At 39.2% G+C, this 22,507-nt stretch overlaps 2 protein-coding genes and 1 long non-coding RNA gene across 4 annotated transcripts in view; 1 reads left to right on the plus strand and 2 right to left on the minus strand.

Moving 5' to 3' along the window:
• The window catches only part of LOC136840972 (uncharacterized), a 145,247-nt gene extending 142,413 nt beyond the window's left edge, over window positions 1-2,834 (minus strand). For both annotated transcript variants that reach the window (XM_067107970.1, XM_067107971.1), the window contains exon 1: window positions 2,533-2,834. In XM_067107970.1, coding sequence (XP_066964071.1) covers window positions 2,533-2,611 — 79 coding nt within the window. In that variant the 5' untranslated portion in view covers window positions 2,612-2,834. The remainder of the gene's footprint in view (window positions 1-2,532) is intronic.
• A 244-nt stretch (window positions 2,835-3,078) lies between these two features.
• Window positions 3,079-13,295, plus strand: LOC136840973 (transmembrane protein 242). Its single transcript, XM_067107972.1, has 3 exons — window positions 3,079-3,244; window positions 8,904-9,142; window positions 13,090-13,295. The coding sequence occupies exons 1-3, from the start codon at window positions 3,175-3,177 to the stop codon at window positions 13,249-13,251; spliced, it is 471 nt and encodes a 156-aa protein (XP_066964073.1). The 5' UTR covers window positions 3,079-3,174; the 3' UTR covers window positions 13,252-13,295.
• Window positions 13,296-17,397: 4,102 nt separating this feature from the next.
• LOC136840975 (uncharacterized) lies at window positions 17,398-22,273 on the minus strand. Its single transcript, XR_010853810.1, has 3 exons — window positions 22,047-22,273; window positions 20,724-21,034; window positions 17,398-18,347 (listed from the first exon to the last, which is right to left on the minus strand). It is a non-coding gene; the product is annotated as an uncharacterized lncRNA (long non-coding RNA).
• Between the last annotated feature and the right edge of the window lie 234 nt (window positions 22,274-22,507).

Consider the following 22,507-nt stretch of genomic DNA (forward strand, 5'->3'; position numbering starts at 1 on the left):
GCACATATCAAAACAGAAGCATTTACAAGGGTAAAAGAGATAGCACAAAAGATACTCTTGCAAGTTAGAAAGTGAGACTGAAGACCAAGCCAGCACGAGCATATGCCAAATAAAATTGGGACACTAACCTGGGTGCTTGATATTTCCGACTATAAGCCTCTCAGCATTTGGTCCAAAATAATGATACAACAACTTGTGAAGGTCAGTCTCCATAAGGCGTTTACAACCTACACCTAATTGTCTTTGCCTCAAATTTTCATAACTGGCAAGCTAAATTAAATGACCGTCATGACTGTTCTTAAATTGGCATTAATAAGTCTGTTCTACAACAAATGGACAAAGAACACTAATTCTATTATACCTAATTCCATACTAAAAGCAAATTAACTACATGATAATTCATTACTTACATTTGATGCACCCCAATGTTTGAGAAAAGCACTTTGCAATTTTTCTACTGTAATGAGTGACAGGCCCAAGGATCACCTCAATATCTCCCGAAAGAATTTAAACTGCATAAAATCAGTATCAAAAGTAATAATAACATTACCATTGTAAAAACGACAGAACACTAAATAACAATACCATCCACAACAACAGTATTTACATTTTTACAAAAATATAAATGATACATTTATAACTGTCCTGTATGAACTTGAATTTTGGTAATCAAGTGCACCTTACAAAACTGGTTTAGTAATAGCCACAATCTCAGAATTAAAAAAAATTCAGATACTAGCATCTGATCAATTTCATAGTTTTTATTTTTGCCTTTTTAATAATCCTAATAACATCATTATCTAAACTTTTAATTCTTAAATAGTCTTTTATGTCTATCATAATGACTGCTTATCTGAATTACCATTTTAATAATGTGACACTTATATTCTTAATTTTCTCCTTAAGAACTGAAGAAAATTACCAGCTTGTTCTTGATCACTGAAACCTCCACAAAGATTTTTTCCTTAACATTTCCAGTTAAGCTATCAAGAAGTCTATACTGTATACTGATTTATTCATATCCATTCCAGCTTCTCAGATTATCTTTTATTTTCCTCTTATTAGGCTCATAAATAACTGCAACAGTTTTTTTTACTTTTCTACATTCTTCCCATGCATTTTCAGTCTTACTTAACCTTAGTCATGTGGGTATAACTGAAGTACAGTAACTAGGGTACCAGTTTACATGCAAATTGCCGCCGGATTTAGTACCGCCCCCTTGGGGATGGATGTAAAAACATAGGCAAAGAATGTAAATAGGCTATCATAAAAACAAACCAAGGCACAGACATAAACAAAAACAAAACTGGCAGGAACCAGGCTGCAAAAGTAGTCTTCACTTCAAGTGCCATTTGTTCTCTTTGCATCTTTTTTCCCTCTAAAGTCTCAAAGGCAATAGTCTATGTATTACCATCAGTACACCAATGTAGACTAGAATAAAATATACAATTCATGCCGAAGGCCAAGTGCCAGGACCTATGGGGTCATTCAGCACTGAAAGGAAAATTGGGAGTAAAAGGTTACAAAGGTGTAAAAGGAGGAAAATCTTGCAGTTGCACTATGAAACAATTGTTAGAAGAGGGTGCAAAAGTAAGATGAAAGAAAGAATATAAAAGTAGGTACAGTAAAAGGGTAGAACTATATAGTAGCTCCGCGTCGACGACTGCCTTCTAACTTACCTTTTTCTACAGTTTTTTGGTTGCTAATTATGAATTTACCTTTAATTTTTGGCGCTCAAGTGTAATTAACCTGTAATTAACCCCTAAAGTCCATCCAACAAGGGGTTTTCATTACTGATCCTCACAAGACAGAGCACGGCTACGTCTGTTTCGAACGGTTCATGTCCCGCCTGGCAAGTGCAATAACTTCTTAACGTACGGGTACCCAAGCCCCCCCCGGGCCAGTACTAAACATGGCGAAGGGACATTCCGTTTGGCCGACAACAAACAGATGCACCGCCAGTATCAGGACCCCAAAAGTGTAGAAAAAACCAGTTGAAAAGGTAAAAACAGGCACGGAGCTAATGCATAGAATTACCAGTAAAAGGAATGAAAGGGGTTGCAGCTGGGTGCCAAAGGGATACTGCAAAGAACCTTAAGTAATACCTACAGCGCACTGCAGGCGAGGTGCACTGACGGCACTAACCCCCCTATGGAGAGTACACCAATATAGGCCTAGTATAAGCTATGGTCAATAATCTACATTAAGCTACCCAGCCCCACCTGACTACCAACAATTAATGCTTCAAGCTGCTAGGCCAAGCATAGATAATTAAGGCTACCCTGCCAACTTGCCAGACGTACGATTACCAGTTAGCTTAGACCAGCTACATATAGTTTTAGTAAAAACTAGCCTAATAACAACGCCCAGCCGAACCTTGGCTAGTTCTGAGACTAAGGGCGCCTGTCATTCATGTGGGCTGAGAGAACAAACGTGAGGGCGAACCTCTAGACGAGAATAGGCCTACGTCTTGGTGTCAGGCTCAAGAACAGAAATGCTAAATCGAGTATCCAATTGGCAAAGCCTACTTACAAGTCTCATAGGGTTCTCTGGTGAAGGTAGAATGCACGCAAACACCCAAAAGCACTGCACTCCACAAAAGCAACTCCATCCTTCAGGATATGACCAACGACTGGACTTAATAATTCAATGAGTCAATTTCCTGGAGAAAATGACATCATCCCTGGAAACCCCTGTTAGGTACAGTTTCCCAAAAAGTAATTGTAAATAAAGATCAGGTGAAACAAATGCATTTCCGTTCACAGAAAACAGAGGAGTCACAGAAATTCTACTTAAAAAAGGTTTCGAATTTTCTTTTTTCCTTCTTTCGTCTATGATTACTTCATTCGTCGATTAAAGTTTCCAAACATAAGCACGACGTTTCGATGTTTGAGCACAGTTGTGGCTGCGGCTTTGGAATACATATCCGTGCCGCTGTACGGTCGTAATATACCCATATTTACTTGCTTTCGCCTTATTAATATAAATAAAATAATTATATTTTACTCGAATGAACTTAATGATGACTCTTATTGTTTATAAGACATTTTAAAAGGTAATATATATTATGGGAGAAAATCCGAATGAAAGATGTAGTCTGCAGTACACAATTTCTATAGGCATGCATTGAAGTTTGAAGTTTGGTGAACTTAGGTTTCAGACAGTTTTAAGCTAATGGATGCAGAACCTCGGCTTACGAATGACAAAAATGAAAAGAAAAGCATCGACAAATCTACCTATCAGGGTAATATGAATATCTTACTATTTAAAGACAGCAGGTTAATAGGCTTTGCTGTCAGATGTTTGTCAGATGTCTTGAATGGTAATTAATTGGGCCTAAGGCAGTGGACACCTGATTTCATGATGGACATTAATTGCTTTCACAGGCTAATGATGTGATTTGAATGATAATTAAAATGAATGTTTATCTCTTTAATAAAAATACGACTTGTCAAGGCCTGTGTTTAATTACAGTTTTGCCGTATTAGCTATGGCAGTACGTGACACCTCAAAATCATGTCGTGTTTAACAGAAAAACCTATATTTTATGTTGAGAAAGCAATTAATTACATTATCCCTCATAACTTTTAGTTACATTATCCTAACTTAAGCTTGTTAGGCTAGGGTTGTAATAGTTGACTAAGTGTTTCCAACAGAAATTATTAAAATAATTGGAATTACTTCAGTAACCATAACTATAGTTTTGGAAATTTTGGTCGTTGAAGCCTGGTAGCCTAACAAAGTGGGAGACAGGTGATTGGCTATGCATCGTCTGGCGAGTGTATAACTACAGGAACAGGTTCTGCAGACGCAAACGAACCTAACCTTTCCTAGAATGCCGTGTCCTGACCTAACAAGACCGTACCTTCCTAATCTCACTTAGGGTGCCATGCCCTTACCTGGCCGGGCTTGACCCCCCCCCGAGTAACACTAAACATCGGAAATATGAAATAATCTTCTGTTTCGAGGTAGTGTAAGAACCTGATCCCGTCATTCTGCAAACTACCCGTTAGTTTTATTTTTTCTAAAGCAGCAACCTGTATCTGTATGTAAACTATCTATATAAAACTTTCAGATTTGGTGTTTGTCCCTATGAGAATACTGTGCTAACCTTTGTCCTTTATGTGGATTACCTTCAGCAAAAGCTGGTCTGGTTGTTGAAGCTTAGTAACTCAGTAGTTAACTAGGCTTAGTGGCAGGTGAGTGGGGAGACCTACCCACTCGCTATACTGACTGTGTCACTTTCTCTTCACTTGCTGTCAGTGTGTCCTGCCTCTTTTGTGTATCATGGCTGCTGATGAAGCTCCACGTATTCTCATGTTTGAATTATTGCTGTACTGACTATGGCTCATCTGTTGACCATTGCATTTGCCTGACTGTAAAAATGGTGGTGTTTGATGATTCTCTGCTTGTAAGAAGGATCAGTGTAAATTTCCAGGACATGAGCAGATGTGTGTTAGATTTATGTCCTCTTTGAATGATGACCTTCATTTTTATTCTATACAGAGGTCAGTAATGTACACTGTTTTTGAGCTATAGTGGAAGAAGTTGAGGAATGTTTTGTCTGTGCGTTCCAGGGTGATACACTGCAGTTCATTCCTGCACTTCCTTGATCTTCACTCATGTCCCAGCTGTTGGAATGGTATCTATGCAAACTCTTATTGGAATAGTTGGCAATCTACATGGACTCTCAAGTGGCTGGAACTTAAGTTATAACCCCCACCTCTCATGCATTTACAGTGACAACTCCGAGTTAAGTTAAGTATATCTTAGTTAACCAGACCACTGAGCTGATTAACAGCTCTCCTAAGGGCTGGCCCAAAGGATTAGATTTATTTTACTTGGCTAAGGACCAACTGGTTACCTAGCAACAGGACCTACAGCTTATTGTGGAATCCAAACCACATTATGACGAGAAATGAATTTCTATCACCAGAAATAAATTCCTCTAATTCTTCATTGGCCGGTCAGAGGACGACTCTGAGGCATTCCCAGGATAGGAAGCGGTTCCTGAATGCATTGTGGCCCTCCTTGGACATCTAAGGAGACCCAACCCAGTACAGGCAGTCCCTGGTTATCGGCGATCCAGTTTTGCAGCGCTTGTCTAGTGACGAAAATCAGCGATTTTCGACGCAGAAAATCGTCGATTTCCACTTATCGGCGTTAGTAATTGGGGTTTGGCGCCGATATGTACCTAATAGAGGCACAGATAACCAAGAATCGGTGATTTTCGGTGCCGATAAGCCAATTTTCGGTTATCATCACACCTTCAGAACGGAACCCCCACCAATAACCGGGACTGCCTGTATGCCTTTTTGGAATATTTGGCTTCAGTCAAATATTTTTTGCCTGCCTTGGTCTTGGCGAACCTCACTACTTCAGCAGTTACCTCTCACTCTGAATTTCTTGTTGAAACTGCTGCTAATGTTACTACTGCCCCCATTGTGGGTGCTTTAACAGCCTTGGCTGTACTTCAGTCAATATGGGGATACCTGTCTCAAGTTTGATCTTGGTGGCCCTGGGAAAACAGGGAAAGCCCAAGGTCATAAGAAACTGAAGAAGCATTGTTGTACTTTGCCTTCCTCTTTTTTCTTTTCTTATTCTTCCGCCTCATCTTCCTCTTTGTCTTCCTTCTCCATGGGTCAGCAGATGTCCAGGTAGAGGACATGGGAGGTATTCCCCTTAAGAAGGCTTAGAAGTTTAATGGCTCTGAACCTTTCCTCTTTCTTTAAATCATCAGCTGAAAACCACTACAATAATAATAATAATAATACTTTACTTCGAATATGAATTCATATACAATAATTTACAAAATAAAGTAGTGGTGCCAAGAAGCTACAATTTTGATTTATTATTGAACAAAAAAATTTACTGGAAAAATACAATTATCACAACTAAAGTGGGAATGCACCCCTCTGTGTATATTACCAATAAATATAAACTTTTAAAAAGGTCATACAACTAGATCTTAACAGCAAGCGTAAATAAGCTCAGTAACAACTATATTCTCCATCTACTTAATAAACATACTGCACATATCATTCCAGATATAGAACATAAAAAAAGTAGTTTTAACTATCATTAGAGTATTCTGTGCCATTCATCATGCATCACTGTCTTTTAACAGTCGCAATAAAACAGCATTTGATTTCTCCAGTCTTTGTTTTAAAGTAAATACTGTACTGCATGGCGCCGGATAACATCAAGGGAGGGCAAGCCCGGTGTCATAAAAACGTGGGAAGCAGTACTACTTCAGACACTATTACTTGTGGACAGTCAACAGACTATAAACCCAAGAGGGCTCCTAAGGAAAATCAGCCTGCAGAAAGAAACAAGTTTTTAGAAAGATGATATATAAATGAATATGAGGGAACAGAAATTAAAACTGGTACACCTGAATTCAGAATATGTCAGCAGACAATATAGATGAATTTGCTCCTCGCTTAATCATTTGGGGATCAGAAGTTTCCATAACTGTGCTAGGCAAACTATTCCACATTGTAATTGTAGCCAAAATAAAACTTATAGCAAATTGAGTAGTATTAAACCTGTTACTAGAAAACAACACATTGTTTGCAATAGCAGCTTGCCTAGTGTTGTGAGCAAAAACAGCTAGTCATGTAAAGATGAATGCATTGGATGTTTGTAGTAGTATATTTTGTGTGTCAAACATAATGAATGGACTTTATGTCTGTGTCACAAATCAGCATTAAGAGATGGCAAAATAAGCTTGACTGATGACATAACACTATCCACGAGCTTTGTCATCAGTCAAGTTTATTGACTACTGAGGATGATGGCAGTCCCTGCACCTGTTTATAGGAACAGGCATGAGTGGGTGATGCAAGAAGATTGGCTCTCATACTCATGAATGACTAATAGTGCATAAGTTAACTGATGCCTGGGCCCTGATATGTGACTCTGGGTACCCTCATAACACTTACTTGGTCTTTCAGGGAAAGGAAGACCAACCTTGACTCTTCTCATGCTTATGCTGTTATGGACTGGTTCAAAGATGAGTTTATTCATATTAGAACAAACCATTGCTTGGTATATAGGAGTATTCTTGAGCATGAGCTGGAATTAAGTAATTGAAACTGGGTAACAAATTACTGTAGTTAATTGGTGGTAGGTGGTGAATTGGGGAGGGAAACCCACTCTCACCTGGTGCCATCAAGCAAATTTTCTTTGGCCATGGTCAGGTTGAAACTCTTTTGAACTTTTGTAATTGCACACATGGTGCTTTGTTTTTTGTCAACATGGAATTGTACAAGAAAAGGAAAAAAAAAGATGTTAAGGACATAAGTGGATTTTGTTGTTTTGCATTGGTGCTGTGAGTATGGTAGCTGGCCTCCTTCACAATGGAGAGGCTAGGCAGCAGTTTATTTGAAGGGGATTACTCTGCCATCCATACTGCCTAATCTTTTTGGCTCCTTTTTCTTGGATTGCCCTCTTTTTCACTACCAGCTGCAGGTGTGGAGTTTATGCTTGTTAGAGTAAATGACCAGCCCATGCCCTTCAACAGTGCCAACCCATGTATGCTCGCTGAGTTCTCCCCAAATGAGACTGCAGCAAGTGTTCTTGATTCAACATATTTAACATTTTCTACCCTTTTTTGTCTGCAGCTTTGTTGGAGAACTGACAGACATGCCTGCTTAGTATTCCAAGCACCTAGTCTTTGCTGCTGTCTCAGCTAAGGAACTCAGTGCTGTTGGGCCTCCTGTAGGATCAGCTTGCCTTTGGGGATACCCACATGGTACTGAGTAGAGGCTGTACCCCTCCAACACTTGCTTCATACCTCAAAACGTCTTCTTGTGCAGCCAAGGAGAGTATGAGTCTTGGATGAAGTAAGGCGCAGCAATGTGAGCATGTCTTCTTCCTGCTTCCCATGGTCAAGCTCTTTCTTGGTAACTGGATATCAGTGACCTTGTGGGAGTTTCCTGAGCTTGCTGCCGCCAGAGATAATTCTGTTTACAGATACTGTAAAGAAGGGGTGGGGTGTGTGCCTGAGTAGTACGTTTGTTTCGGTGTGTGGTCAGAGGAGTAACGTCAAGCACATCAAAGTTTTGGAAATTTGGGCAGCATGTTTACCCAGTAAGCATTCCAAAAGTGTGTGATAGGTTACTCAGTAGCATTGATGAGCAACAATACAAATATAGTGGCACACATCAACAAATGGGGGTACAGTTGCCTTCACCTCCACCAGCTGGCAAGACAGAATATGTGAGAGGAGTTTCACCATGCTGTCAAACTTTTACCCAGGTACATTCCTGGCAGGAGGAATGTAGTGGCAGACCAACTCAGCTTCCAGGTCTAAGTAGTAGGGGCAGTGGTCGTCATACCCCTCAGTGATAGAAAGGCTGTTTGAGCTTTGGGTAACACCAGTGAGCAACCTCTTCATCACATGGCTAAAAAGGATGTTCCCAGTGTTCTGCTCCCCAGTGCCAGATCCTGTGGACAACCCTAGAAGATGCCTTCCAACACCCCTGGGACAATCTGGAAGTTTACATCTTTACTCATTTCAGTCTTATCCACCTTGTGGTCAATTGAGTGTTAATCATACTGGGGTTTAGAATGACCTGGGCAATTACTCATTGGCCTCATGCTGATTGGTTTCCCAATCTAGTGGCTCTCTTGGTCAAGTTACCCAGAAAGGTTGTCTTTTGACTCACTCTCTTTTGTCAGCCATGTGTAACATCTACCAAACCTGAAATGGATTCTTTTTTCTTTGTAGAATGAGTGTTGAAATTTGCACAGATGCACAGAAGGCTTAAGTAACAATGCACTAATGGGTTTGTTGTGAAACAAAGAGTGGTTTGTATACTTCAAAAGATCAAAGTTTATGAAGTATAAAAATTTACATCGTTTTATTCCTAACACTTGTCTCATATTCTTTTACACAGCTGCAGCATTCCTTACTGGCATTGCTGGTGCATCAATACTTGGCGGATTTGGAATGACGCTAGGAATGGCAAAGAAGAAAGACCCTGAAATGTTTAATAAAGGAATGATAGGAGCTAGAGACTTACACATGGCTGGAGGGGCTTTGGCAATGCGTGCTCTTGCATGGGGGACACTTTATGCCGTTACTGGATTTTCATTATTTTGCCTTGGCGTCTGGAAGTTGAGTGGTGCATCAAATGTAAGTAATGAATTGTCATGTAGCTAATTTGCTTTTAGTATGGAATTAGTTATAACAGAATTAGTTATCTTTGTCCATTTGTTATAGAACAGACTTATTAATGTCAATTTAGGAACAGTTATGACATGTATTTAATTTAGCTTGCCATTTATGAAAATTTAAGGCAAAGACAATTAGGTGTAGGTTGTAAATGCCTTATGGAGACTGACCTTCACAAGTTGTTGTATCATTATTTTGGACCATATGCTGAGAGGCTTATAGTCGGAAATATCAAGCATATGTGCCCTTGTGTGAAATTATGTAATTGTTCATTATGTACAGCAAAAGCTTGTGTGTGTGTTTTTCTTCATCATGAGTCCCTCCATCCAGTGGGTATAGTGGCAGCTTCCTGTACTCCCATAAATTTTTTTAACTCATCCCTTTTGTTCAGGAAGAATAGCTTGGTATTTATGGAAACTCTTGGTAAAAACAATCAGATGTAAGCTGCATATGCTGTGTGGAGAATGACCTCTACAAGTGGTTATATCATCAGTTGTGACCATCTTCTCATCCAGTTTCTGTTTACAATATAATTTTTAATTTTCATTTATGGATGAGAATGACCTACTTGGGCAGTCCAAATGTTTTTATAAAAAGTATATTTCCTTTTCATGATTTTTAGTAGGTTGAACAAAGTCAAAATGGACATGTTACTGTTACACTGGACAACATCACCACAGTCATCTGCCTAAGGAGGAGGGACCAGATCCATGGACCTGCAAGAGTTCTCCTTGGATTCTGCACTAGGCTCAAAGATATTCTCTTGGTATCTTGGACTGACCAGACTTGCCAGGTGTAACAGAAATCCCTACAAGAAAGTTAATTTTTTGCTCCTACAGGAGTACAAACCATCACCTCTTATTTAGGAGCATTCCTCAGCACAAAGTGGAATTGGTCATTGACAATTGGTAACAAGGTAGTTAACTGGTGGTTAGGGTGTGAATTGGTAAATGAATTGGTAAATACCCCCACTTATCTGCTGTCCCAAGCACTTTTTCTTCAGCTGCCTTCTGGCATAGACATCTGTTTGTGCTTCCTGCTAGGCTGAGTTGTAAGTTTCTTTGTATAACTGTTGATGACTGTTTATGACTTGTATTTTTGCCTGTCTTGGCTTTGGCAACTTCTGCCGCTGTCAGTACTGCCCCTTTGCTGCTGCTGCTGGTATTGCTTTTGTTGCTGTTCACATTACAGGTATGCCTGTTTCAGAAAGGGATGAGATGTTGTCATCTGTTCATGGTGTTAGTGTTGTGACTCCTGGGTCCTCCTAGAAGCCTGCATCAACCACATCCTTAGCTGTAGAGGAGGGACACAGTGATAGGCAAAGTTGGAGGAAGGTTGGGAAACTATCCTTTTACTACTCTCTTCTCCTCTTCCTTTTCCTCACTCTCACTGTCTTCTTCAATATCTGCCTTCCTGCAGTTCAGTTCCCATACTAAAGGAGAAGTAGGAAGAGGACTCAGAATTTTGCTTTCTACCTTGAGAATTCCCTGGGAGAGGTGAATGGACTTTGTAAGTTACAAGTGGGCTCATGATTGGTAGCTTATCCAGGCTTCTCGAGGGAGGAGATCCAACCTGTCTCCTTTCATCCCATTGGTCTGCTGGGGTTACCAATTTGTTCTTGGCCCTTACCTCAACTTTTCTTTTGACCTGGGTCTCATCCCTCTTTGTTAGGAGTTGATTTGATATCCTCCTGCTTGTGTGGCCTTTCTTCATGTCAGTCTGCAGCACCTTCCTTTCTGCTTCAGTGGAAGGTTCATCTGTCTCAGGGACAGAACCATATCTGAATAGAGCTGGAGAGGCATTCCCAAGAGGATTACCGAAATCATGCATAAGCACAATGGCCTTTGAGAGCCTTCGGTTGCAACCCCCGTAGCATTTGGCATCTTAGATCAAAGGAACTCTTAGGTTCACTTCAGAGACTTTGCCATTGTTCCAGCTACAGCGGTCCCCACTCACCTGTGGGATGCTGATGGAGGCAGATTCTGTCATCACTGAACTTTATAACTCTTCTGATAGCTTTAGAAGCTATTGCATCCTTCAGTGGTGTACTAAAGGACGTTCTCTGTGTCACAGGACTTGCAAAACTGCTTCTTACAGTGGGTTGATGAAAACTCTCGCTCGCTGGAGATGTTTCAGGCATAAGGATCATCTTCTCCCCATCAAAAGCATTGCCCGTGGAGACAGTCACCCTCCAATCTGTATTACTGTATAGTTGGACCTTTAGCTAACATGTTATCAGACTTTGCCATGTCCAGTTCTCCTTGGAACAGGACATGCCAGTTTTGGAAACTTGGTGTTGAGGGGAAGTACACTGACCCTCCTTACTCACATTCTGCAAACTTTTTTGGCCAACCTGGTTTTGAAGATGCATAATTCAATTTACAGTCAGTTTCCTCACCAGGCTGCAACTAAGAGCAGTCTCTAGTTGCAGAATAGGTCTGTGCTGAACCCTTCCTCACTCTTTTTGAAGTAAGGGTCAAGGTAGATGCGGAGAAATGGAAGACTATCTGTGAACTTTATCTGGATCATAGGCTATTCAAGAAAAAGTGGCCACCTTTTCTGATGCCTGAGGTGTGCTTTTGCCATTAGAATGATGTTTCTATGTGTGTTTCTGCAAATACCCAGAAATTCAGTCGCTGTGACACAGTAGATAAGCACCAAAATTGCTTAACACATCACACAAATCACCAGTGAAAACATCTTCCTTTAAATACAATGTGGCTTCCAAGAACTTAGCTGCAGCTGCTGCTTGGCAGATTCCTTTTTCTATGGCCACCTCCCTGTTGTCTATTGACTTTATCTCTTGGCATGGACACTCCAGATTATTTGCTACTGGTACCAAGATCTGTCGCCAGTGGTGGCTCTGGGCTGGCTCATGCCAATATGACCTTTACTTCCTCTAAATGACTAAGTTTGGAAATCTTTCCAGCTCATCTAGGTGAGTCAGTGGCTCCACTTATGAAATTTCTGATCATAGATAATACATAACCTTTTTAAAAAAAGTAAGGCTTTCTTGAGTTATATGTTGTCATGCTCACAGTCATGTACATTTGGAAGATTTTCCTCTTCATTCAAATGAATATTGCTTCCATTTTCTTCATTTCTGTTTTTTCCTGAATCTTAGGAAGGGATTCTGAATTTTGAAAAGGGATTCCATGAGACATTGTTATTTGTAGCAAACACTACTCAGTCAATGAGTTCAGACAATCAATTACTGTGCATTGTCACAGTATGTTTGCAGCTCCCCTAATTTTTTAAAAATTTTAGTAGTTAATATGCTTTCATCATGTTTATTACATATGCATTTTTTTTTATCTGGTTTGATGTCGGATGTACTCTTTTCATCACTCCAGTAGATAATTTTACAGCATCCATATCTATAGTTCATATCAGCAACTTGCAAATGAAAATATAATCAATTAGTACAACACAAAAGTAAAACTGATACATGAAAATTAGGTTCATGTACTTTGAAACATTATTCATCACTTTTACAAGGCCTGTTAGTAGGATCTGTGAATCATTCATGCAAATCAGGCCAGTATTTACAGAAATATGACAAGTTTAGTAGGTGACAAATGTCCACCCAAGACAAAAAATATACTAACCATTTTTAAGAAAAGTCTCCCCATTCAAACATTCCTATAGAACTAAAGCCAGATCCTAGATTAAAACCCATAAATAGGAAATCTGATATGACATATGGTAATGGATTATGATGATTATCTGTTTAGTGCTGATGACAACTAATATTAGGAAATAGGCATATGCATAAGACTAAGGTTTATTATATTGGAAGAGTTACTCCTTACAGCCTTTGATTTTAGTATTTTTATATTTTATGACAATTAAAATGATTTGTGCAGTGACATTGACTCTCATTCTGTACTATTTATACCATATTACAGCTTCAGGAATTCAGGATGAAGGCAGGTAACATTTTGCCCAGAATACCCAAAAATGATCCACCCCAGAGTAGGACAGAATTTGAAGGACTAACAGACCTGCTCCAGTATTTGATTAATGAAGATACAAAGAAAAAAATGGAAAAAAATTCAGCTGATACCTAAGAAGATATATGTATTTTTCTAATGTAAATAAATTATTTGTTAGACACTGCTTTTGGATCCAAAATCCTCGATTTTGAAGTATTTGCTGTCCCTCATACTGGGTAACATGTATGAAAATAATTCCTAACTAATAATATTATATAGAAATATCCATAGCAGTTATACAGTATAATGATTTAGCAAACACTACACCTGTATCCTGCCATGGAGGTGTTTTACCTATTACAGAGACATTACACTCTGTTATTGTGACCATGATGAGCCTTTGCATGGGACTCTTATACGTATGCAAAAAGTTAAACCAGTATCTAGTACTACTGTATTTGGATCTCAACATCTGGACCAGTCACAGAATTTAAACCTTTTTTTTGCTTGAAACTGGCAAAAGAACTCATCCTATGGAGAATCTTGTTTTACTGGTTCACTGATCTTAGTAAAGTATAATGATTTGTATGTACCATACTTGGCTTGAATCATTGGTTTAGTTTATTTTGTAAGTGTTATTCAAGTTAACTGTAATGCATATCTTTGGTATATTTCGTGTAAATTATATTTCCGATGTTGTGCTTGTAAGTTACAGACACCATAACCAGATTTTGCCAGGTAACAGACACTCTCTTGAAACAATAGTTGTTTGTAAATCAGGCAAGTTGAGAATGGATGATATTCAGTAGTGTGTGCATATTAGGGAGATACAAGTCTGCTTAGTGTGGTGTGTTTTTCCTGCAAGTTTTTTGGTAGTTCACCCTTAAAAGCTGCATTCCTTTACTGTTCTTTGTTGTCAGTGTATGTGCAGTGTTCGAAATATCAATCATATACCTTTCTAACGAATTTCTCATAGAGATGTTTAAAATGGTGGTATCACAGAATATCAGTTATATTTATGGCTTAAACAGAATAAAAATAAAATACCGTTTTTGAATATGCTGCAGTTTCCTTTTTCACAAGTGGGAAGTACTGACTAGTTTATTGTCACGTATAAGCTACAGTCAAAAGCCACTTGACTCATGCCATTCAGTAGCCTTTTTATACATGTTGTGTAAGGTACATCATGCATCAAGTTTTGAAGGATACCATGCCTTTCAGTAATCAGTTTGATAAAGATCTTTATTGTATATTTAAAATGGTGAGTTATTGAACTGCAGTAATGTGTCCTATTCTTCATGTTTTCATTCAGGTTTTTCTTGATTATATTGTCATTATGATTTTTTTTATTTTGTAATGGCAGGAGTAGGTTAATTATGCTGGTCAAGTCCCCCTGGAGTTGTAGCTTGTTTGTACTTTATAGGACTTAATTAATTAATAACCAGATGTGGTAAGTGGCCGAGTGGTCATTATGTACTGTACTTATACTTGAAAGATAGTTTTTTACTGAGCTTTGGTAGTAAATATTCCACAGTATATTCAAATATAGTATAACTTAAGACCATCTTTATACATTTGTCAAGAACAATTGGTTGTGTGTCTGTCAGGTAATGACAAAATCTTTGAAGGCCTGTCTCTTGGCTTGGCATTTGATAGATTTCTATGGAATAGACATTCTTCATGGTCATTTTTAGAGGTATTCTACAGTTTTCTTAAAAATCCCCGCAAGCTCATACTATCAAAACAAGTCACAAATGTCGTAAGACAAACCATCTCTTATCCTCCAAGGTAGCACAAATTTATTTTATTTTTTTATCCTAACATTTTAAAGTGGTCTTCAATATATTTCTGGCTGATTGTATAGAGTCGGTACAAACCAAAAAGACACTTTTCTGAGTGTGGTGAAATTGGCCACATAACAAGGATCTGGACTAACAGTACAAACAAGCTATGACCACATAATTACCTTATTCCTACTGTTCACAGCTCAATAACTTTCTCTGCACCTTCAGGAACTTGGTACCAGTACCGGTGAACATGCATTAACAAAGCAGAAAATAAGTCTACCCATCATTCTTGCCTGCATGTGCTATCTGGAACTTTAAATTTTGCACAAGTAGTACAGTAACTCAGTGATTAGGAAATTCAGGATAATTTGCATTTTCTCCAGATATATTTATGAATATACCTTCAGCAAAAGTTGGTCTGGTTGCTGAAGCTTTGTAACAAGGTAGGTAATGAGCAGCAAGCAAATGATGGGATGGGTGGCCCACCTACTCACCCAGCTGATGGCATCCCTTTTTCCTTCATCAACGGGCAAATGCTGGGTTGTTTGAGGTAGGCTTTTAATAAAAAACGACAACCTTCATCTTTTATTTGGAGGCTCAACCTTTAGGTGGGAGGTATCACCCAAAGAATATGGCTAGTGTTGTTACCCTAAAATGCCAGTGTTCCAGTCATGTGCATGAGCAGAAGAAGGGTGACTTCTGTAACCACCTGTCTAGCCAGGAGCAAACAAAAATGAACCTGCTTACCCTCTTTGCCATTGCTAAGGCTAGCAGGGAGACAGCCATGAACATGATGCAGCCATGAACATAATGCCCCTGCCTTGAGCCTCCTTCAGGGACACATAACACACCTAACTGAGACCATGTAGTCCTCAGGGTTGGCAAGACTGCTCGAAGCACCTCATAAGCATAGAGACACTTCAGCAGAAACACCTTTGAAAAGACTAAACAATATCCTTTTACCACAGACACAGAAAGGAGCTTGTCTCAGCAAAGTGATACTAAGAAGTCCATGGTCAGTTGAAAAGGGGCTTTCACCAAAGAGATAAACCTCTCATGATAGAAGCAGCAGAAGATGACCCACTTTGCTGTGGGTTTTCAGACGGTATTGAACATCTCATCTGCAGTCTTCTGAGAAAAGCTTTTCTCTTGTAGGAACTGTTGGATAGTCTCCAGCTGTGAAGCACAGGCAATTCCATAGACTGGTAACATCTCCTCAAGGTGGGGCTGCCAAATTTAGATACCACTTTGATTGTGGCAAATAATTTGCCAGGGTTATTGTGAGACTGGCCATAACCAGTATACAGTTGATCACTTAAGGGATCAGGATCAGGCTGAAAAGGAAGAGTGAGCATATATACTGAAGTTGACCATTGGTTGCTTAAAGGCATCCTCCAGTGCAGCCCATGTGTCTGTGGAGTGGGAGCGCAAAGCATTTAACTAAATGGTGAACAGGTCAATGACCAGTGCTCCCACAGCTCTTAACAACCCCTTTCACCATGTGCTGGTAAAGGAATCACTCTGATCCTATGACCTGTCCCTGCTGACTAAACTGGTCTGCCATTACATTCCTATGACCTGTCCTTGCCGACCAAATTGGTCAGCCATGACATTTCTATCCGACGGACAGCTCTTTTGGGAGAGGATCCAGTTCTTGCTTTGGGAAATTTGTTAGGCCCTGAGGGTTCATCTCCAGAACCATTTCAGATAAAGTTGGAATGGAGAGATCGTTTTGCTTATTGTGAGCTCAATGATCTCGGGAAGCAGCCACTGCCCCTATGCCAATCCCATCTTGTCAATAGAGCATACTCTCAGGAGGCAAAGTTGTTCAGATTACTGACTACTGTGATAGCTGCTCGCTCATGGTGTCTTGGACCAGTTTAATAGTCTGCTCTGATCAGAAGGTTCCCAGCTGTCCAGCAGATTGAGCGTGCTACTTTCCCGACATTAAGACACACTAGTTTGTGTTGCTGTTTTAGATTAAGCCCATAATGACACCAGAAAAGTTCTACATGCCAGATGACGCAGAGACTACTTATGTCGGCTCTCTTCTCCCGACAAATTCATCTGAGTATAGTCTTTCTCAGCAGAACAGATTGGTCTTGGCTTTGTCTTTATGCTTTCTTAAGAGTAAAGTTGAGGCGGTGGTGGAAAAGAGGCATTCTGACCTCTTAATCCATAATACAGTCTCCTTCAAGTCCTCTGGGGTTACGAAGAGAACCTTTGCCAAGCTTCCAGGGCCAACCAAAACAACGAACCCAGACATCTTCCTCTTTGAAAGGCCTCGAGCCTTCCTAGCCCTTTCAGCCTCCTACTCCACTCCCTTTTCTCTTACCCTTTAAGATATAACAATCTTAAAAGTACAGAGGGCCTAAGTACATTGTGTTCATTCTGGAAAAATGCATCTGCTTCCCATAGCTGGAGGAAATATAATTAGTTTTTCAGAAAGAAAATGAAAACAAGAAATTTCCATATGGCTTAAAAAACAAAAGAATTATTTTCATCATTTATAAACAAGACATAGTAATTATTAAGCTTACACAAAACAGTAGTCTCAAAGTCTCCACAGTAGGTATAGCAAATAGAGGGGTCACAGGAGAACGTATTTTGCTTGCCTTATAATCTTCAAACATTTTTCAAAGATTCTGTATTCATTCACAAACAACGTAAAAGGAAATTGTAATTTGATCTCAGAGTATTCTAATGTATTGAATCTTCTAATTTTTTATCTAGATTATATAACCTCAATAACGACTACCGTAACTGTGACAACTGGAATAATTAGCCACAGGAGAATTGCAATTATACAGGTTCGTTCAAAATCTCTTACACACAGACGCTAAAAATATTTATCTGTAATAACTTCCACACATGATCATTACCATCAGTATTCAACTAATGCAATCGGCGTCAATGGCCACTGTTGTTATAATGCCAGATAACTGAGAATCATTCATTCTTTCATTCAACTGTTAAAACATAATGATGACCACAGATGACGATTACCACAACGTATGTTTAGTCCTTTAAAGGCACATTCACATCTTGAATAGGAAACAACTAAAAAGAGCTGAACACTTTCACAGCTAATCAATAAATAAAAGAAAGAACAAGTGGTTCCGGCGTCCATTCTGTTTTTCCTGTCTCCCAGTTTCGTTCGATTCTCATCCTTCGTCCGTCGATTCTGAGCAGGACCCACTTGATTCTGATCGGCACCTTTATCCCATGCAGTTCAGGTCGGGGAGATTGATGCCTCCCGCCACGCAATAGTAGGAGAGGCGAAGGGTCGAAGAGGTGTTGGTGTACAAGATTGTGATCGAACTGGTCGTCTTCGTGGTTGTCCAGATAGTGAAACCAAACTTACCTTTATCACTGGACTCTGTGGTCAGTAACAGTCCTCCCGGCTCAGTACCACTGGAGTCAAGGGCTATGTCCTCGTTTTGCCTGGAAATGGAATGTGGGCTGAAACAGGTTGTCAGTCATGGATGGAAATGAAAAAAGAGAAAAGACACCTATGCAAATATCACTGAATACTGGCCTGATCTTTTGATTCAACTAGGTAAAATATTTTCACTACTGCAAAATGACTGAACTAGGCCCCTTTATCACTTAACGTTCTTCTTTCCAACTTACTTTGCAGAACAACATAGGTGGTTAGTGCAAAGTGTAGGTTAAAACACCTTCCCATTACACAGCTTCTGATCAATATGAGTTTAGAGTAACTGACTGTTAGATTTCAGATCATGAACTGGCGTCAAAGTAAAAATGATCATTAACACTTCCGAGCTTTGGTGTAAGAACATTGGGTGATCGGTTAGGGTGAAGGTGATTGGGATCAGTCATTTAATTTCTCTATAAATGAAAAATAATGACATTTTGTTCAATCGTCCCTTGAATAGTGAAAAAGAAAATCGGTGCACAGTGTAGAAAAAAATAGCACGTGGAATTTCATGAATGTAACAGTGACAAGTATTTATACAATTCATTCTGTGCCTGAATAGTCGGCGTTTTCTCATGCGCAGTAACTTAGCTTTATGATGCCTATGTATCACATTTATGTATTCGCAGCTCACAGTGATATTTTCAAAACAGAAACCTAGGATGTCTCAGCTGCAACCTGAAATAACCTGCATCGTTATCGGATTTTGGTCAATGCTGTCTGTAGCAACTGCTATGCATAATCTATCCGAGCCAAAGAAAACAGTCTTGAAAAATGATACCTTGCAAGAAAGTCGTGGAGTTGGTGGTACATTGCCATTGGCTTTCGGACTTGAAGGGTTAATATTATGAAGACAAAATGTGTTGAGTATGTAAGACTCGTGACATTTTTATTCACTATATTCCTCTATCTTTCTTTGACGTCTTAAGTGCATATTCTTAACCTGAGTATGTTGCATATTCTCGCAAAACTTATGGGTATCGTAATAAATTCTTCAACCTGCTACTGTATATTATTTAGTTGTAACAGAATCATAAGGATCATACTTAATGACGTCTGTACGGCTCAATAGGTTGAGTGTGGCTAAGCAGGCCGTGCAAGTGACAGTGGCGAAGGTCTACCAGGACCTTGTGACAATTGTGATAAAGTATATTTTGGTCCGAGCGGCAAATCTTGCCAGGAGAGAGCAAGGCAGCAAAGGCAGAACATTCACCATTACAACCAAGGCTCGGCGCAGGCCAAATACTGCTGGAATTTCAACCATAACATCAACTGGAAAAATACAGATTTTATAGGTAACCTACAAAAATAAAACATCGGGGTGATCGTAGAGAACGCTCTCGTCAACTCTTGTGAAAAATCAATCGAAGGCAACTTTGGAAACAATATTGAGGACAAGAGTACTTGTGAGATAATTCATCAGAATTTTAAGAACATAAACAAAAAGACTGACAGCAAGAGGGTAATTACGAACGAGGGATTAAGCATACGACCACGGAGATCAAGAAGACCGGATGGAAGGGCAGGAGGAGCTGGAGATCAACGGGCAGGTCATCCAAGGGATTAAAAATAGAAAACAACTGATGTTGGGTGGAGCACTCAAATAAATTATATGCCCGAGTGTAGCTGCTTTCTCCTCAGTGCATTGGTACCTGAAGAAGAAGACTGTTTGCCTTCGAAAGCGTGTACTTTGTGAATTAAAGAATCTGGAATCTAAACCATAAAAGTCTTATTGTAGCTAACATTTAGTAACATGATATATATATATATATATATATATATATATATATATATATATATATATATATATATATATATATATATATATATATGTGTGTGTGTGTGTGTGTGTGTGTGTGTGTATGTATGTATATATATATATATACTGTATATATTATAGAGAAATTGTGTGGCTATTTTTTGATATATATATATATATATATATATATATATATATATATATATATATATATATATATATATATATATATATATATATATATACATACACAACTGAAATATCCTTAAGATACCCTTTCAATAATTGCTACATTTCATTTTCGGGATCGAGGTGAAAGCAGACTCTAACGTGTTGGACCTTGTCCACTAGACTGTCAGGATCTGTTTCCTGAAACTGTGAAAATCTAATGCTGCATTTAGAATAACGGGTAGTTCGAATGTGCTAGTAATAGTAATAAAATAACTAAACTGTAAACGTACATCTCAAGATAACCAGATATACTCGTACCGTAGTTGGGGATTATTTGAAACACCGCTCTTTTTTTTCTCTCTCTCTCTTTTTGTAGGAAAGATACTGCTGAAGTGAAATAAGTACACAAAGACCATTGAAGGCACTTTAAGAAAGATTTGGCAGCACTTACGGCAGACCTTCCAGTCTTGGATCTTGTTTCATGGATCTCCGGAGGCGCTTGGAGGTTCGTCCTTTGCAGACAGTTGCATCAGTACCCGAAAGACAGGACAGGTATACGGTGGAGGTCTTGGCAGTAATGACGGTGTAGGTGGTGGTGGCATAGGTAGCGAAGAGACGTTTTCTGTCAGTGTGTTTCAGTTCTTGTCCCTTGGAACTGTTATCGTCCGAGCTCCCTCGGTGCGAGATTTCTTCAGCCAGGGCTTTAGCTACAACCATCGTAAAGAACACCACCGTCCACCATGGTAGAATCTTACGCAACATCTGTAATGGATGAAGCAGGGACGTATCCTGTCAGAGCACATAGACAGAAAAATGAATCGAGACATGTAGTTAGATGGGTAGATAGTGAAACAACTACCCTCTCCTGCAGGTAAATGGATAGATAAGGAAATGGGTAAACGAAAATGGAATTCAGCATAGTGCAGTAACTAACGCTCGATAACAGTGCACATCAAGAAACGAAACATAAAAATCATGTAAAACGATAGATGGATTAACGTAAGATATTTTTCAGTACCGGTGATGATACATAATATATATACGATAAGCGGAACTTCTTTGAGTTTTGGTCTTTCACTAATTAACCCCACCATTATGAGCAATAACAACTGCTAAAGTATATATATGTAAAGTCCAAGATTGCTTTTCATTATTTGATGTACTTGCAAAAGCTCTGGAAATGATGGCGCTGTCACACGGGCACGCTTTCAGCATCTTTTTCCGTTTTTCCATCCAAGTTCGTGCAAAAGAGAGTAGTGGTGGGCAAAAACCAGTTAGCCTACTCATGGGAGTCATCTTACATCAAAAGACTGGCATCTTCTTTTATGCAAGGACGAATTAAGAAAGGGTGTCATCTTACATCAAAAGACTGGTATCTTCTTTTATGCAAGGACGAATTAAGAAAAGGTGTCATCTACCTTCCACTAACTAACAGCAATACAAATTAAAACGACACACTAGGAGTATGACTGAATAGTATTGTTATACTGCATTATTAAATAAAGGTCAGTACTGCAGGTAGCCAATAATAATGATGATATTAATAACAAGAGAAGAAAATAGATTCCTTTCTTGTATAGAATTGCCACTTATAGAGCAAAACTGAACTGCAACTGGTCTTGTATTTGACCACGTAAAAAGTGAAATGCGGCAAAAGTCGGCATTCAAACCCAAACGAAGTAGATACGGACCGCCATACTCTTCTCATTTGTCCACGGAGCTCCCTAAATATAGTCAGTACAATATACGTCAGAATATTCACCCTCTTACGTACCATTGCAGTGAACACTCACGGAGTCAACCGCTTTGATCCGTCGTTTTAACACTCGCCCCTAAAATAATCTATGCCTGCCTTTCCAGAATCATTTAAGCAGCAAAGTCATTAAAGTTGTTTTATCACATAGACGGAACTTGATTTGATAGTTGTTCTCGCCCAGGTATCTCCACACTTAAAATAAATGCTTTTTGTGGAATAAAAGCATTGTGCGACTTTTCCAAGATCACGTCACAGGATTTCTAGCAGAGGATGAATGTCCGTCGGAACAAAGGAACGGCACCAAGCGAACGATATGTCTCGACGGCCCATTCAATCTTTCAAGGATGAAGGAAATGATATTTGTCGCTGCGATAAATATAATTTCAGTTTGATCGGTTTTCATCTCTAAGTCAAATGGGCAGCATTTTAGCGATTGTCATTTTTAAGAAGAAAAAATATACTGAAAATTTTTCAATACA

Source organism: Macrobrachium rosenbergii, chromosome 8, assembly GCF_040412425.1.
Source record: "Macrobrachium rosenbergii isolate ZJJX-2024 chromosome 8, ASM4041242v1, whole genome shotgun sequence".
Classification (NCBI taxonomy): Eukaryota; Metazoa; Arthropoda; class Malacostraca; order Decapoda; family Palaemonidae; genus Macrobrachium; species Macrobrachium rosenbergii.